This window comes from Lissotriton helveticus, chromosome 5_1 (assembly GCF_964261635.1).
Source record: "Lissotriton helveticus chromosome 5_1, aLisHel1.1, whole genome shotgun sequence".
NCBI classification, from domain to species: Eukaryota; Metazoa; Chordata; class Amphibia; order Caudata; family Salamandridae; genus Lissotriton; species Lissotriton helveticus.
Window position 1 is genome coordinate 1478568405 of NC_136065.1, and position 17468 is coordinate 1478585872.

The window sequence follows — 17468 nt, forward strand, 5'->3', positions numbered from 1 at the left end:
GGTCACTCAGAATTCTGTTGTATTCGTATTGTATACTGGAGAGGGTTTGGGTGCCTCAATGGGAGGTGTAAGTTTATTTCAGTTCTTTAATCTCTCTAAGAAATCAAGATCCCTGCTCTGGGCTTTGTTTAATTTAGATTGAATTTAAATTAAGGCACTCCTAACAGTGGCTTTGAGGGCATCCCAATGGGTAGACAGGAAAGTATCAGAAACCATATTTCCTTTCAGGTAGTTCTTAATCGTAGATTCAATTGTGGCCCTGGATGTGGCATCTTTGACTGACTTCTCTTTGAATCTCTAGGACTGTTTAATGGGTCTCGAGTTGGTGTCCGTGAGCGACAGGGTAATCGCCGAGGGATCTGAGATCAGCCTGGGTGAGATGTCTGACTAGTCTATTAAGTGTGTATGGGACTTGGAAATCAGAAGATAATCAGTCCTAGAGTAAGAGTTATGGGGATTGGCGTAGAAAGTATAGTCCCTAGTATCTGGGTGCTGCAGTCTCAAAGGATCAAGAAGGCTGAATCTGGTGCAGAGTTTGAGAAGAGATTAATGTGATCTGGTGGAGTGGAGTGCTGCTTTGGATTGACGGTCTATGGTTAGGTCCAAGGGGAGACTAAGGTACCCACCAAAGATGATAAGATTGTCAGTGGGGATCTGATTCAACTGAGTGGCTAAGGAGTCCCAAAAGTCTGAATTGTCACCATTTGGGCCATACACATTGAGGACGTGGAGACAATTGTTATTTCTTAACAGTTTTGTAAGGATCCTTCTATTGTTGTCATCTGTGGTATGAGAAACAACAGTGAGGCAGGAGCATTTAGAGATTAACGGGAGTACTCCATCTTTATTTTTGTTGGCGGATGTCAGAGACCCAGTTACTCTCAAGGGAGATGACCTCTCGGCGGGATACCTTTGTTTCTTGGAGAAGAATCACGTCTGCTTTGAGTTTGCAGAGGTAGTTCTCAATTCTTTTCCATTTAACCGGATGGTTGAGACTCCTGACATTTAATGACACAATTTTCAGATTCATATCAACGGGATGTTTACTCAGTGATGCTTGAGTTGGTTGTTGAGCGTGTGGGCGAAAACTGGACGTGAGATGCTAAGCTCAGCATAAAAAGATTCATGTAAGGTCCAAGAGCACACATCTGGTAGCAGGCGGGGTAAGTTCAAGACTCTGATCGCAGCGCAGGACAGTATCGCATGACAAAACAGGACAGCAGGTCAACCTCGGAAGTCTGTAAAGCTATGGCACTGTTTGGCTGATAGGTTGAGAGTGAATCAAATGAGAGCACAAGGGGCCGAGAAGGAAAGGTAGCTGAAAGAAGAGCAAATTAAATAAAAATATCAATACTAATAGAAAGGAACACAAATATAAACCCAAGCCCAATACCCCTCCACCCTTCCCAATCCCTTCCCCCTACCCAACCCACCCCAAATATTGGCAGTGAGGGTGATGACAGCGGAGTGGAGCTGCCCCGCAGTGTACAGCCATGCTTTCAAACAGTGTGGTGTTAATTGGAACCACTTTGGAGTTTGAGATAAAAGATCAGAACATAATTACCAGTGTTCTTACTATGTACAGACCTGACCAAACTAATGTTATAGTGCTGTATAGCTGACTAGCAGCCCGTCCCGACGTTGTCCGGGTATGAAATAGAATGTGTGTAATGTGTGTTTTTGGCAAGGGCAATTTATTTTAAAATCTCGTGGTAGACAACATTTTTTGTTTCATTAGAATAGGGACGGAGAAGGGCCAGCTGCAGCCCTGGTTGATGTTAGCAGGCGCGTGTAATTGGTGTAGTGATCCGCCGCCTGAGCCCGGCTACAGCCCTGGTTTTTTTTTTTTTGTTTTATTTTTTTTTTTAAAACCTTTATTGTACAAAGAAAGCTCACAAATACGGGCCTACAACCCCACGGGCTGGCCACCACACGGTAAAAAAACGTAGCAAAGGAGAATAAGTTCTTCACAGGATATGACACCAGGAGCACAGGAGAAACCACAAAGGCCATCGAGCAATCAGCAAAAACAGGATAACAAAAGGTTAATTTTCTAATACGGGGCGGGGGAACAGAAGAATAACGGGCCGTGAAAGAAACAAACAGGGGAGGGGCCGCGGCAAGCCGCCATTTTATGAACACAGAAGAGACAAAAAGCCATACAAACATAGCTACCAAAGAATATACACATAATCGGATTACAAAGAAGCTACAATGGCATCAGTCAAACCGCGCTCACCCTTCACCGCCCCCACCCAAATTGAGGAGACAGAACCTAAAAGGCCCCCATTGCAAAAGACAATACGATACGCACCCCAACGAAAATAAAGAGACCCCCATAAAGGAGGAAGGGAAAGAGGGAAAAAGGGGACGAAAGAAGGGACTCCCACCAAATCACGCCCCCCCAGGAGACAAGGCAGGACAACATGATCCGGCTAGTGATATACCAAAAAGTCAATGCCAAAATAACCAGCGGGCCACAATCAGACACACACCGGAATACGAACGCCACAGAAACTCCCCAGGGGGACACATGAGGAGACAGAGTCCCGAAAAGGTGAACACACAAGAGCCATAGAACAAAAAAGAAGAAATAAGGGGGGAAAAGGACCCCCCAATAGAGACAGACCCCCCCCACCCACCCCTAAAGCCCACCCTGCACCCCTGCAGAAGGCTACGGCCTACCCCCCCGCAGCGTGCCTGTCGCCCTAATTAGAACCCGAAATATAGCAGAGCAAAGTTGAGTCGGAAACAGAAGACAAAAACAGGAAGGGCAAGGGAAGGGAACACGGGACGGGAGACACATACATACACATACACGGGGGAGGGCCGGGAGACAGGAGGAAACGCACCCGGCCACCCGCCTGAATCGAAGGTCCAAGAACCCGGGAAGTCAAAGATTATCAGGTTACAGTACAGGAGCACCAAACAGTCACACATAATCATACCAGGACACGTTGACCATCCAAACCAGTGCAATACTACCGCATGCCGATGTCAGTGCACATCAGCCCTGTCCCTGTTTGTCCAAAGTGGGAACGGTCCAATCCAGCGAGGACCAGGTCACGAAGAACAGAAGGCAGAGGCTACAGCCCTGGTTGATGTTAGCAGGCGCGTGTAATGACGTTGAATGAGAGAGTTATCAGCCGCGGGTAAATCCGTTTAATGAGAGAGTTCAGTGACAGCGAGTAGGAGAGGCTGCAGTAATTGTCCCCGCAGACACGCTCATTTGCCCAAATATCTAAACTAGGTTTCGACTTTTAGAAAGATAACATTGAGACAAAAACAGTCTGGGGCACAAAGGATTGGCAGGTACAGGGTATAGAAGCTTTGTTTAGAGCATGGGTACTCACAAACTTTCTCTCGGGGGCCAAATTTACAGTGTGGTTTGTGTCTGAGGGCCTAACCGGTGGGGGCGGGTTCAGTGGAGGAGGGGGCAGGGCTAGAGCAACAAAAAAAACTGTGACCATGAGGTTGAACACAGGTCCCTGCAGCGGACGCCTTCGTCCACTGAGCCACCATACACACATCTCTCTCTCCCTCTACCTCCCTCTCTCAACCTCTCTCTCCCTCTCTCCCTATTTCTCCCTCTGTCTCATTCAGACTGTCTCATTCCCTCTCACACCCTCTCTCTCCCTTCTTTCTCTCCATGACTCCCTCTGTCTCACTCACTCTGACTGTCTCACTCCCTCTCTCCCTCCCTGTCTCCCTCTCTCTCCTTCCCTCTCCGTCTCCCTCTCTCTCCTTCCCTCTCCCTCTCTCTCCTTCCCTCTCCCTCTGTCTTACTCTCTCTCCTTCCCTCTCCCACTCTGTCGCCCTCCTCACTCTGTCGCCCTCCTCACAGTCGCCCTCCTCCCTCCCTCTGTCACCCCCTTCCCTCCTCCCTCTGTCACCCTCCTCCCTCCCTCTGTATGTCACCCTCCTCACTCCCTCCTCCCTCCCTCTGTCTGTCACCCTCCTCCTTCCCTCTGTCACCCTCCTCCCTCCTCCCTCCTCCCTCTGGCTGTCACCCTCCTCCTTCCCTCTATCTGTCACCCTCTGTCTCCCTCCCTCTCCCTTTCTCTGTCTCCCTTCCTCTCCTTGTCTCCCTCCCTCTCCCTTTCTCTGTCTCTCTCCCTCTCCCTCTCTTGTCTCCCTCTGTCTGTCTCCCTCTCTTTGTCTCCCTTCCTCCGTATCCCTCCTCTGCCTCCCTCCTCCCTCTGGCTGTCACCCTCTCTCTGTCTCCCTCTGCCTCCCTCCTCCCTCTGTCCGTCTCCCTCTGTCTGTCTCCCTCCCTCTGTCTCCCTCCCTCTGTCTCCCTCCCTCTCCCTTTCTCTGTCTCTCTCTCTCTCTGTCTCCCTCTCTCTGTCTCCCTTTCCCGCCCTCCCTCGCTCTCCCTGTCTGCCTCCCTTTTCCTCCCTCCTTTCCTTCCTTCCCTCGCTCTCCCTCTGTCTGCCTCCCCTTTCCCTCCCTCCCTCGCTCTCCCTCTGTCTGCCTCCCTTTCTCTCCCTCTCTTGCTGTCCCTCTCTCTGTCTCCCTTTCACTCCCTCCCTTGCTCTCCCTCTGTCTGCATCCCTTTCCCTCCCTCCCTCGCTCTCCCTCTGCCTGTCTCCCTTTCACTCCCTCCCTCGCTCTCCCTCTGTCTGAGTCCCTTTCCCTCCCTCCCTCGCTCTCCGTCTGCCTGTCTCCCTTTCTCTCCCTCCCGTGCTCTCCCTCTCTCTGCCTCCCTTTCCCTCCCTCCCTCCCCCTCCCCCTCCCTCCCTCTCCCTCCTTTTCCCTCCCTCCCTCGCTCTCCCTCTCTCTGCCTCCCTTTCCCTCCCTCCCTCGCTTTCCCTCTCTCTGCCTCCCTTTCCCTCCCTCCCTCGCTCTCCCTCTCTTTGTCTCCCTTTCCCTCCCTCCCTCCCTTTCCCTCCCTCTCCCTATCCTCCTTTTCCCTCCCTCCCTTGCTCTCCCTGTCTGCCTCCCTTTTCCTCCCTCCTTTTCTTCCTTCCCTCGCTCTCCCTCTGTCTGCCTCCCTTTCCCTCCCTCCCCCTCTGTCTGCCTTCATTTCTCTCCCTCCCTCGCCCTCCCTCTCTCTGCCTCCCTTGCCCTCCCTCGCTCTCCCTCTGTCTGCGTCCCTTTCCCTCCCTCCCTCTCCCTCCCTCCCTCTCCCTCCCTTTCCCTCCCTCCCTCTCTCTCCCTCCCCTCCTTTTCCCTCTCTCCCTTGCTCTCCCTCTGTCTGCCTTCCTTTTCCTCCCTCCTTTCCTTCCCTCGCTCTCCCTCTGTCTGCGTCCCTTTCCCTCCCTCCCTCTCCCTCTCTCTGCCTCCCTTTCCCTCCCTCCCTTGCTCTTCCTCTAACTGCCTCCTTTTCCCTCCCTCTCTTTGCCTCCCTTTCCCTCCCTACCTCTGTCTCCCTTTCCCTCCCTCCCTCCCTCGCCCTCCCTCTCTCTGCCTCCCTTGCCCTCCCTCGCTCTCCCTCTGTCTGCGTCCCTTTCCCTCCCTCCCTCTCCCTCCCTCTCCCTCCCTTTCCCTCCCTCCCTCTCTCTCCCTCCCCTCCTTTTCCCTCTCTCCCTTGCTCTCCCTCTGTCTGCCTTCCTTTTCCTCCCTCCTTTCCTTCCCTCGCTCTCCCTCTGTCTGCGTCCCTTTCCCTCCCTCCCTCTCCCTCTCTCTGCCTCCCTTTCCCTCCCTCCCTTGCTCTTCCTCTAACTGCCTCCTTTTCCCTCCCTCCCTCTCTTTGCCTCCCTTTCCCTCCCTACCTCTGTCTCCCTTTCCCTCCCTCCCTCGCTCTCCCTCTCTCTGCCTCCCTTTCCCTCTCTCCCTCCCTCTCCCTCCTTTTCCCTCCCTCCCTTGCTCTCCCTCTGTCTCCCTCCCTTTCTCTCACTCCCTCTGTCTGCCACACTCTACCTCCCTCTGTCACCTCTTCATCTCTCCCTGCCTGTCTGTACCCGGGCTGAGACAGCATCAGGGGCGCACATACACACACAGCAGCACGAGCACTTAACAGGTCTTTAAAAGACCATTTGTATGTTAATGAGGCTTTTGTCTTTCACCTCTTAGCGCCCCTGCCCCTGCAGCTCCACTCTGACTATCACGGAATGCCCGGGCCCCTACCGAGTAGCAGAGTCTCGGCCCCCAGTGTTTGCAGACACTGTCATTTTTTTATTTTATTTTTAAAACACGGGTAAATTATCTGCAAGGTCCGCGGTCTATTGAATAAACTTGAAACTCTACCAGAAATAATGTCTACGCTAATAGAAGACCTGAGGGTGAAGACCCCAGCTAGACCACTGAGTCTTAACACCCCCCCACACACCCTCGAATCTTGGAAACTCAAAGGCGATCAGAACCATGCCCCAACAGCTCATCCCGTCTTATTAACAACTATACCAGTTTCAAACTGGACCACTTACCGTCTAAATTGACACTAAACACTCTTTCTGAACAGCTCTCCTCTGAGCCTCTGGTCTCTGCTGGCAATCTATGTCCACAAACACCGAATGCCACAAAAATAATCATGCACTCCAATACCGAAGCACACCCCCTTACCCTATCAAATCACCATACGCCCACTACCAAGGCCGTCAACGACCAAAAAGCAAGCACCTACCTATCCAGAAAAAATAAGAAGAAATTGACGAAACTAAACAAAGCAAAAAAAAAGGGCAACGCATTAACACAATGGGTCGGGACAAAAGTGGGCAAGTCCCCAATTGAGCTGATCAATAAGGCAGAAAAAATGTCAGCCTCTCAAAATGAAAAAAATGAAAACTGGGAAACCCTACCGAATTGTGCACAGCCACCAGTAGATCACAAGTCTCCCGGTAATTGCCCAAAGCAAAATGATGGCCTATTAAAACCCTTTGACAATAGTTCCTTGCTTACAATTGCCGCAGTACACAAACCCGCTATCAAGGACCAAAGTCCAAAAGAAGGAATAGTGGCGGGCGTCTCCCCATCGCCTTGCCTGGGAGTGGAAAAAAAACAGCTCGACGTTAACGCAAACGCAGATAGCTCTGACTGTAAAATGCCTAGCCCCCAAGAACCCCCAATGTGCAGCGAGCCTCTAAGAATATCCTGCCCTTTAATGATGAAACCAAGCGCACAAGCCAACACAGAGCCCCTGGGCATTGTTACTGATGCCCTTAGCATCAACCCGGTTTCACTGCATCAAGACGCTTATCTTGTTCAACAACAGCATAGAAAAATACTGCTCTATCCGGAGTATGAATCCCAGGGACAATGGGATATCTTAAACAGAGGTAACATCCTCAGACTTTGCCAGCACTTGCCGGGCCTAGAAAGTGTGAACTCAACGGATATTGAGGCAGTGTGCTTCATAGACCCTGTCTCAGGACAAAGAAATGAGTCCACACTGGTAACCTTCTTTAATCCAGAACATGGGGCCACGCTAATGAAGAACAAAAAACAATTGAATGAATGGGGCATCCAGGCTAGCCCTTATATCAACACCAACTACCCGTCCTTTTTAAAAAACCTCTCCGACATAGCTATGTCTGCCAATACCAGATTGGACCAAAAACAAGCAAAGTATACATCCCAGTCATCCTCGATGCTGCGGGGCTTCCGGCGAGAGCCGAAAACAGTCTCATGGACTGAGAATCCACTGCAAGTAATCGCCTCCACATCAGGCGACCCACGAAAATGCATATTAAAATCCCATAAATCGGAAGACTGGTCTTGGCTCTCTCAGGTGTTAGGGTAGTGCACCGATACCTGCGTTTGGCCACAAACCCAACCACGAGACAGTCAACCATTTAAACATATGTTCTTGGAATATTCGGGGCCTCTCACAGGAGAAAACAGAGCGATTAATCTCAGGTCCGCAGAAGACCCATGTAATCTTTGCCCTACAAGAAACTTGGGCCCTGGAAAATACCATCTGGGAAGACTTTACTGTAATAGAATCCATAGCAACTCCTTCTAAGGTGGGCGGCCACGCATCCGGGGGCGTGCTGATTGCCGTGAAGAACTCCTTGACTACGAAGATTGAAATGCTCTACAGCGGGGATGGCGACCATGTCTTTATCAGCTTGGAGATCCAGTGCCAGGCAAAGGGGAAATCAAAGCAAAAAATGATCCTTGGCTGCATCTATTTACATCCAACAAAAACGAGGCGCAAGTCCACCTTCAGCAAGTTACTACCAATAATGAACAACCTTGAAGTTCTCTATCCAACTGACCTGTGGCTGATAATGGGTGACTTCAATGCAAACCTCACGGAAATTGACTCTACCCAATCCTCCCAAATAACAACTGTTAACGCAATGTGGGCAATTCCGGAGATAAAATCCCAGTACCAGCGAAAGGACACGAATGGAATAAAACTGGCAACAAAACTGAACCATCTCGGCCTGCGCATCCTCAATGGAAGGATGGCTACAGATCAACCAGCCGCCTACTCGCACATAACCTCCTCTCGAATGGCCCCTCTAGACTACATGTGGATATCGCTAATGGCCTTCCATCTGGTGTCCCAATTCTTGGTAACACCGTCCTCAGACAGCGATCACGCCATTTTAACATGCAGCATTGTCCTCGGGCCACTACATCGCCCTAACATAAATCCAATAGGGACTGCTTCAGGCCTGCAGAGTGTGAGGAAACTCCGATGGTCAGAAAGTAACCAGGATGCAATCGAAATGGAGGTGGACAAGCTTATGCTCAGAGGTTCCCCTGCTGCTTGCATCCAGGCGACAGCTCCCGCTTGGGAAGCTATATTGACCGACTTTAGAGACCTTTTCCCCTCAAAACTGCCAAACAATCGATCTAGGGACATTCCGACTATGACAACTTTGTCAGTGCAACAACATCATACAAGAACTGTCAAGAGTAAACTAAACAAGTTACAAAGAAAAACTGCTCATAATGAAAACGATCACGAACTTTTGAAGGAGGATATCATAGCTGCGCGGAAAGCTTATAGGAAGGAACGCTTTGCCCTAAAGAAATTGGAAGAAGACCAGCACTGGGCAAAAGCCTTTGAGATTATAAAATCTAAAGATCACAGGAAATTCTGGAATTGGGTTAATAAGGCCAGTAAAACCACCAAACCACCTACCGCAACCAACATCTCTCCGGCGGATTGGGAAACCTACGTTAAAATGCTTTACACAGCTCCATATGGCCAGATAACCAACAGCCCAGCCTTTCTCGATCAAGCAGACCCGTAAGCAGAAAACGGCCCGGGACCAGGGTTCGATTCCCGACGCGGCAGGGTCGTGGACCAGGGTCAGCGGACTCGATAATTCTCGCCTCGGTGCCTACTCTAGTCAGAAACCACACTCGGCAACTCTGGGCATCAGCTTGCCTCATCTTCACAACGGCCCCCCAGACCGCCGGGGATGCTTGGTCGCACCTTAGAGATACCCATCAGGGACCATCTCTCAGGGTGAGCCAGGACGGGTTCCCCAGCGGTCGAAGCGTGGAGATACTCCTCCGGGAGTCGTTTCCTAGCGCTATATAAACCCGCAATTAAATCAGTCAACCAGGAAGAAACCACCAACCTTGTCAATACACTAACGGTTGACATAACCAGAATAATAAAGAAAATGCGCTCCGGTGGCGCCCCAGGACCTAATGGAATCCCGACCCAAGTATTTAAAACCTCTGCTGGAAAATGAGCCCAGATACTGACACCCCTCTTTGAGGTCAGAATACTGGGTGGCCCCATCCCGGCGTCTTGGCAAGGATCGCTCCTTGTACCCTTTCACAAGAAAGGACCGCGCTCTAATCCCGATAACTATCGGATGATAGCTCTCTTAGACGTTGACGGGAAGGCATATGCTAGCATTCTCTTAGCACTCACCTCGTGGGCGGAAACCAACAACCTAGTTCCCTTCACTCAAACTGGTTTCCAGAGAGGCTGCCACATTGAAGACAACCTGATATGCAGTGCTCATTTGATGGAATCCACCTTAGCCGCAAAAGGTAAAACCTTACATCTTGGTTTTATCGATTTTCGAAAAGCCTTTGACAGCGTAAGTCGGCCAAAATTGTGGGAAAAACTTGTAAGATGGGGTATTCCGCAGTCGCTACTGAAAGCATTAATCGCTCTACATACTGACACCTGGGTCAAAGTGCGAGTCACATCGAAGTGGTCGACCTCCAATAAAATCTACACTACCAGAGGTTTAAAGCAAGGGTGCACCCTTGCACCAATGCTTTTCAACCTGTACCTCGCAGATCTCCTCAAATGGTTGTCATGCATTCGTCCTTTCCCTCCAAGAATAGAGTCAAGAAAGATCCAAACTCTGCAATATGCAGATGACACCATACTGCTAGATCAAACCCAGGTAGGTCTAAAGAGACTGTTCGACTTCCTTGCTCAGTACTGCAATATGAACCTGCTTGAGATAAACGTGACGAAAACTAAAGCAATGATAATATCATCTGGAAAAACCAAAAAGACCACGTGGTTCATTGAAGGGAAAAGACTGGAAACTGTTACTACCTATAAGTACCTGGGGGTGTGGATCGACCATAAAGGGAGACCCTCTGTGCACACAACCGAAATGCAGGCCGTGGCCCGTAGCCTGGAAGGGGCCTTTATAAGAACGAAAAGTGCTTTGCACTCTCAAAATCTAGTACCACTAATAAAACTGATTACCGCAAAATTACTCCCCACTATCTCCTTCGGTGCAATAATATTCAAGGACAAAATGAATAATTGGTTGGACAGAGCACAATCATCCTGAAAGAATTTGGACTGTCCTCCCAGAGATGGATAATGAGTGCACGCTACATTAACTATTGTTTAAAAACAAAGCACGCTAGCCCCCACTCCTTAAAAAGCGTTCTATGGTTAGTCCTCAGCAACCACAAAACACCGTGGAACAAATATCTGCCATCATGTCTAGAATCCCTCAAAGCAAAGGACATATGGTCATCCTCGTTGCCCATTGCGGCGAAAACAAATCTTCTAACCAAACAAGCAAAAATGTTATCAACATTTTATCAAGCGACCACGACGAGCAACGGGTCGCTCAGCTCTTTCATGGCCCCTGGGTTTCAAAATTATACAACCAGAAAATTCTTCCGCCATATCTGGCAGCTCCTATGAAAGTTCATATAAAACTTCAATTAATGCTATTTCGTTTTGGTTTAATCCCGCTGATGGCATACAAGTTTGGCCTGGGGTACAGGAAAGAGGCATCGTCTCAATGCCGCTTTTGCAAGCAGGAGGAGGAAAACCTTATTCACATACTGTGCATTTGCCAAAAACTCCGAGTCCAAAGAAACTTCTGGTTGCGCCCTATTTGGCTTCTTCTTAACATCAGGACCTGCCAGGAAGCACTATACGCTTGCATGAGGGGAGAATCGCCGCAGTTGGCGGCCCGTTTTGTTAAGTTTATTCTAGACATCAATTCCCCTAATCTGATTTCTGACCCAGCCTGATTTTTTTCTCATCTCCTGGTGACACTACTGGACGCCTCTTCTATTAATTTATAATTTCTCAGTTTTTTTAACTGCTCTGTGTATTTCCTCACCCTTAATACGTAATGGTCAACCAAGTGTGTGTACATTGCAATGATTTTAATTAATTGCGCATTAAAAACTGTACTTACTGCAAGGTCCGCGGGCCGCCAGGGAAGGCTTGCCGGGCCGCTGACGGCCCGCGGTCCGTACTATGAGTACCCATGGTTTAGAGCCTGTATAATCCCTGAGCAAATTATGTTTTTGAATGACACTGTCCAACAGACGTCTTGCCTTGGGTTAGCCAAGATTAAAGACATGTACAATCTGTCCATACCCTACACCTACACTTCAGGATGATAGCACTTCAGAGGGGGAGGTCGACGTACATACTATTTTGCTTCACAACAGAACAGATCCCGATTAGAATGAAAGGTTAATCTGGCCCACAAACAACTGTCAAGATAGGTTCCTGAACAAAACACAGGGTTTCACATCCAATAGGCCAGACCCAAGATTTGTTCAAAGACAGCATCCAGGAATAGTAACAACATACAGTGTAGGAGAGCTCTGCTTTGATTGGGATTGGCTACAAAGATCTACACTTAAGGATGTAAAGCAACACTTATCTGTACTAAAAGATGGCGCTGATCTTAGGGAATTCTTGCTAGGACCAAGAACAGTGCGTCATAAACGTTTTATATATGCCAGTATCTAGGCTGCTTATAATGAAGCATGGGAGATTGCGCAAGCAGAGACTGCAGAAATAATTTGAGAAATTGATTGTATTATTTAGAGAAAACTCTCTCTGTGGTTGACAATGGGTTAACAACTCTGTCGTCCAGGATATATTCATTGGACAGCATAGTGTCTTCTGCCATAGACATCATGGAACAGGACTTGGTCATGCTGCAACTTGGTCAGTCGCAACTATGTTCTATCATGCTATTAGGCTGGACATTGCAAAACCTTCGTTCAGGCTATGTGCCTTGGCGTTTAATCAATACTACGTCACTGTTTTCAGAATTCAATCTCACTGATAAACAGATCAAATTGGCACAAAGGGGAGCAGACTATACGGTGCTGAGCATTGAAAAACTGGAAAGATTGCCATTTACAGTAGCAGAAAAACCAGCTATTGAATGGATAATACATGGAACAATCACTCTGCCTGTTACAATTTTCCATTTTCAGTATTGTCTAAAACACATACCAGCAGTCACATATGAAAGGTTGGGTAAAGTATACATCAAGACATCATGGGAATTACCGTACACACATTGATGTTGGATTGCGGGACGTGAAGTGTTTCTTAGCGGGAAAACTGTGAAAACGCACCAAGCGGTTCTCTCCTTTTCAGGGTATAAACTTACACGGGGCCTGCGATGGTTCCTCTGACAATTTATACTGCCACCTGCAAGGATGACCAGCTGCAGAGATTGATCCAATTTTTGGACAACTCTCGAATGGGAGTTACCTCATGTTGAATGATCACAGCTGCTGTGGCATGTCGCCAGGTATACCATATCTAGTAACTGTGTCAGCCAGGGTCACTTGCTGTATGCAAGTATTGTTTCCTAAAACCAAGACAGACAGGGAGTCGCCTTTTTGGCCTTTACCTAACATCTCTTCTATACGAATTGATACATTAAGCAGAATGAAAGCCATTAATTTGCAACAAACTGTGCCACTGACCTCGGCCAAAGAAGCCTATGATCAGCAAGTCGCAAGGACTACTGCCGAGATACATGCCCTCTTAACTACAAACTGCCCTATACATTTCTCAGAAATGTTAAGTCGTATCTTAAACATGTCTGATACGAGCGGTATTGTACATGTATTTAAGACCATATTTTCGGGACTGTTAGCACCTTTTGAAGCAGTCCTAGGAATATTTCCAAACTTCGTGCACTCTGTGTTTGGCGGACTGCCACTCATTTTGGGACTCGCTGCAGGGATATTAATTTTGCTCCTACTGCTGCGATATGGCAAGCCAATTCACCAGCGACACCCAGTTCTCCATGGAGACAACTCTACTGGTGATGAAGTGTCGTGAGCGCATCGTCCAAATTTTGGGACTACCTCGTTGTAACGAGGCGTAACGGCGCCCCCCCTGACACAGAACTTGGGGATCCTCAAGGGGTTTGCTCAACTTAAAACCCCCTCCCCCTTCTTCTCTGCCCTCCACAGAATAACATTTCGGAGGCGGACTATGGAGCGGGATCGCCGGACGAGGATGGACTACACTGGCCCTTTAACTCGCAGCTGAATGCAGAGTGGGCGGGCCTACCTGAGGACGCCTTAACGTCAAATGCGGAAGGAGCTCCGGAGGAGGTGTGCTTGTTCACCCGGAGAGTGGGTGTGTGGAGAGAGACGGAAGCGGAGCGACGAGAGGAGTTCGGTGGAGTCGGGAAGACGAAGGGAGGAAGCGGTGACAAGAGGAGAAGCGGCGCAGGAGACGGAGAGAACGCCTGGAGGCCAACGTCCCCACGAGCCGCCCAGCCACTCACCCGGGGGAGGTGTGTGGCTAGCCCAGGTACGAAGCAAGATCAGGGGCTGGGTTGGTGGAAAGGGCGGGTCTACCGGATAAACCTTGGTATTCCCTATCCCGGTATCCCTATCCTTTGCACTGATTCCCTTCACAAGACGGACGTCCAGGGAGTATGACACGGGTTTTGCTTCCACACTCCCTTTTCCCTTGGCAACTGGATATATTCCGAGCACTCCCCTGACAGCCTATCTTGTTTGTTTACACCGAGAGGCAAGACGGAAGTCGACGAGGTGACACCACGGAGAAGCCACGAAGGGAAGAGGAGAAGTGAGACTTTTAAGCCACCACGCCGAAGGTCGGATAGAAGCCGGTCCCCTCACAGAACTGTCCCTTCCAGGAAGACTTGCTCTGATTACCTGTTTGCTACAATAAAACCCTGTGTAACAAGAACTTGCCTCCTGCCCATTCCTCCCGCACCTGTAACACTCGTCTAAGAGAATTAAATACCACATGGTTTCTGTCATTCAGACCAATTTGGCAAGATTGTATCTTATCTGTTCTACACTGCCTGCTATGCGGAGAAGAATGCGTGTTAGACACATGTCTCACACTCCCATCAGCCGTGCCAGCGGATGTTGATACTTTGCTTGAAGCAGTAACTGCTCATGCACTGTGCTGTCCCCAGCGGCTACCAATCCTGATGACGACATTCATTGAGATCTCACAGACGCAAATTGCAACTGCTGAGGTACGAGAAACAGGCGCACAGGTACCATCTGATTCGAACATTTCTAATGCAACCAATGCGGACGGCGATGCTTCACATCTATGTGCAGTTATTCTTCTAAACGAGGTAATCCAACTTTCACCTACAATGGTAGATGATTTTTTGTCAACAGACTTAGAAGATTTCATGTTTTCTCCAAACCCTAACACTGACTTTTGAATTTGGCAAACAGTGTTCTGAGAGACTTTGAATTTGACCTTCATTTTTTCAAAACAAGGTACTATCTTTGGAACTCTTTTTCCTAGGATTAATTTTTGTTTCTAAATTTGTATTTTTCATTTTTGGGCACAAGTAATCTGCTTAAAGTAGAACTATTCATAGAGAACAAGAATTCTTTGAATAACTCCAGAGACAATATTTGACCATGTCCACATACAAACAGTTTTATGTAAATCTGACATGAAATGGTTTCGGCACTTTTTCTTCTGTATTTATGAGCCATTTCATAAATGTATATTTTCATGATTCATTCAGTTAGAATTTCAAATGTAAACTGTATGCTTAGAATGAAACATTGCTTTAAATGCGTACAGCATCAATGCTCGTTTGTGTACAACCAGTACCAATGCATTTTTATGTATTTTGGGTGGGTTTTAAACACTTGTTGTACGGATAGTTTTTAGATATGTTTATACATGTTTAGAACTTAGCATTTAGTAAGAGTCGTACATAAGAAAGTGGAGTGAGTGCTGTGTTCGATTTTAGATTCCGAATGAATTTCCCAATTCATGCCCTTATATAGGTACAATTCGCCTTGCCCTTATACAGGCATAGAAATCAAGCCCTTATTTAGGCATAGCCCATGCTACCCAAATACAGGCATAGCTACTTCCATCCGTTCATCTACGTCACAATGATTTCTTTGTAAACCAGACTCTTAAGCCGTTAGGGACTTCCCCTTGCTTGAATATTGATTTTTCCAAGAACTCAGTTATTATGCTTGAACATCTATTCCTTAGGGGCTCATTCATGACGTTCATATGCCCGACTTAACGTCAAAGCTGGCATTCCTATACACCTTCAAGGTATAAATATACCTTCATTTGCTATGGCAAAGCACGGTGTGGTTCGGTGCAGTTCGACTACCTACTTGCACGACACAGCTCGCTACAGCAAGTAACGAAGGAAGCCAACTCTCCAGCTGACGCACTGATCAGAAGCTGTCATCCTCTGCCGAGAAATCTAGCTTAAGTGTTTCTGACTCCCCTTTGCGGGGTGTTGGGAAATCAAGTCCGTGAAAGAGATACCAACCTCTCTCATTCTAAGGTAAAACATGGAGCTGATTAGAACCTATGGAAACCTTTGGCAATTCTTGTCAAAACTAAACCTATGCTAAAGACAACACTTACTTCCTCCCTCGTACTAGACCTAGGTTAGGTACACTGGGGTAGGCGTATTTTAGAAGCACCAGTTGAGTATTTTAGCCTGTGTTCTTTATGTATGTATTTTTATATGTCATAGCACCAGACAATGCTATTACAGTATTATTATATATATCTGTTTACGCTGTACGCATTATACTTTGCATTCTGTCTAACGATTGTAGTAGTTCACCTCTCTTGCATGAGAAAGAAGACTGTTCAATTAACCCCCTTTAATTGAAACGCCCGTCTGTCTATTTTTATGCAGCTCTGTAGAAACGAAGCATACACGTTTGACTGAGTAAAATAGTTATCTATTGTTTCCACGACTCTTAAGATACGTTTTTATTCTTGGGGAAACAAAGTTGTCATGTTTATGCGGTTGTCAGAAACTAATCCTTTCTTGTGTATTCGAGTACGTTTCTAGTGACCTCTGAGCTAGCTGGCACTCACAATTAGGTTTAGTACACTCGATAGAGACATACTGACCTCAGTCATATGTCAAATCTATAGTGTATATTATTCCAATGCGCAGAGCCTATTGGAAATATAGGAACTACACTACAGAAGCGTGCACTGACAGCTGGTGGTGTGTGTACTGGTGGAAGCGTGCACTGGTGGTGTGGTGGTGCGTGTGCTTGGTGGAAGCGTGCACTGACGGCTGGTGGTGTGTGTGCCTGGTGGAAGCGTGCACTGACGGCTGGTGGTGTGTGTGCCTGGTGGAAGTGTGCACTGACGGCTGGTGGTGTGTGTGCCTGGTGGAAGTGTGCACTGACGGCTGGTGGTGTGTGTGCCTGGTGAAAGCGTGCACTGACGACTGATGGTGTGTGTGCCTGGTGGAAGCAGGTGCATTCACAGTGATAGACACAAATTAAACTGGCGAAGAGGCGGGGGAGAAGGGAGGGGGAGTGCGAGCAGAGGAGCATGATTCACAGCTAGAAGACAGTGTGTGTGCCTGGTGGAAGCAGAAGCATTCACAGTGATAGAAGGCACAAATGAAACTGAGGAAGAGGAGGGGGAAAAGGGAGGGGGAGTGCGAGCAGAGGAGCATGATTACAGCAATAAAAACACAGATGGCAGCTGTGCACGTGCGAGACCTAACAAGAAACACACTGTGTACCTGTATCGGAGGGTCGAACAGAGTCTGTGTCACAGGTGAAAAAGGTCTGATGATCTTGAGCAGATAAATTCATATCGTAATAAGTGAGAGGTTCTTTCCCGGTCACCCATGTGTACCTTGAAAAAAACATATGTATAGTAAATGTTTGAAATATGCACAAGCAGCGCCTAAGCATTTTTCGGAATTCAGACAATAAATAAATCTGTTATGTGCAAAGACACATTAAAATCTAGACACTAATAAAAATGCATTTTACATAAAAATGAATATTAATTTCTAGAAAATTAAATTAAAGGTAAACCCTTGTTTACCCTGTTT

The 17468-nt window shown here is 47.9% G+C and overlaps 1 protein-coding gene across 4 annotated transcripts in view; it reads right to left on the reverse strand.

Annotated features, from left to right (window-relative positions):
• Positions 1 to 17468, reverse strand: part of ST7L (suppression of tumorigenicity 7 like) — a 1501068-nt gene that overhangs the window by 1237179 nt on the left and 246421 nt on the right. For all 4 annotated transcript variants that reach the window (XR_013594902.1, XM_078644468.1, XM_078644466.1 and 1 more), the window contains exon 5: positions 17151 to 17266. Coding sequence is in view for 3 of the 4 variants with exons in the window: in XM_078644466.1 (XP_078500592.1) it covers positions 17151 to 17266 (116 nt within the window). In the remaining variant the exon portion in view is untranslated. The remainder of the gene's footprint in view (positions 1 to 17150; positions 17267 to 17468) is intronic.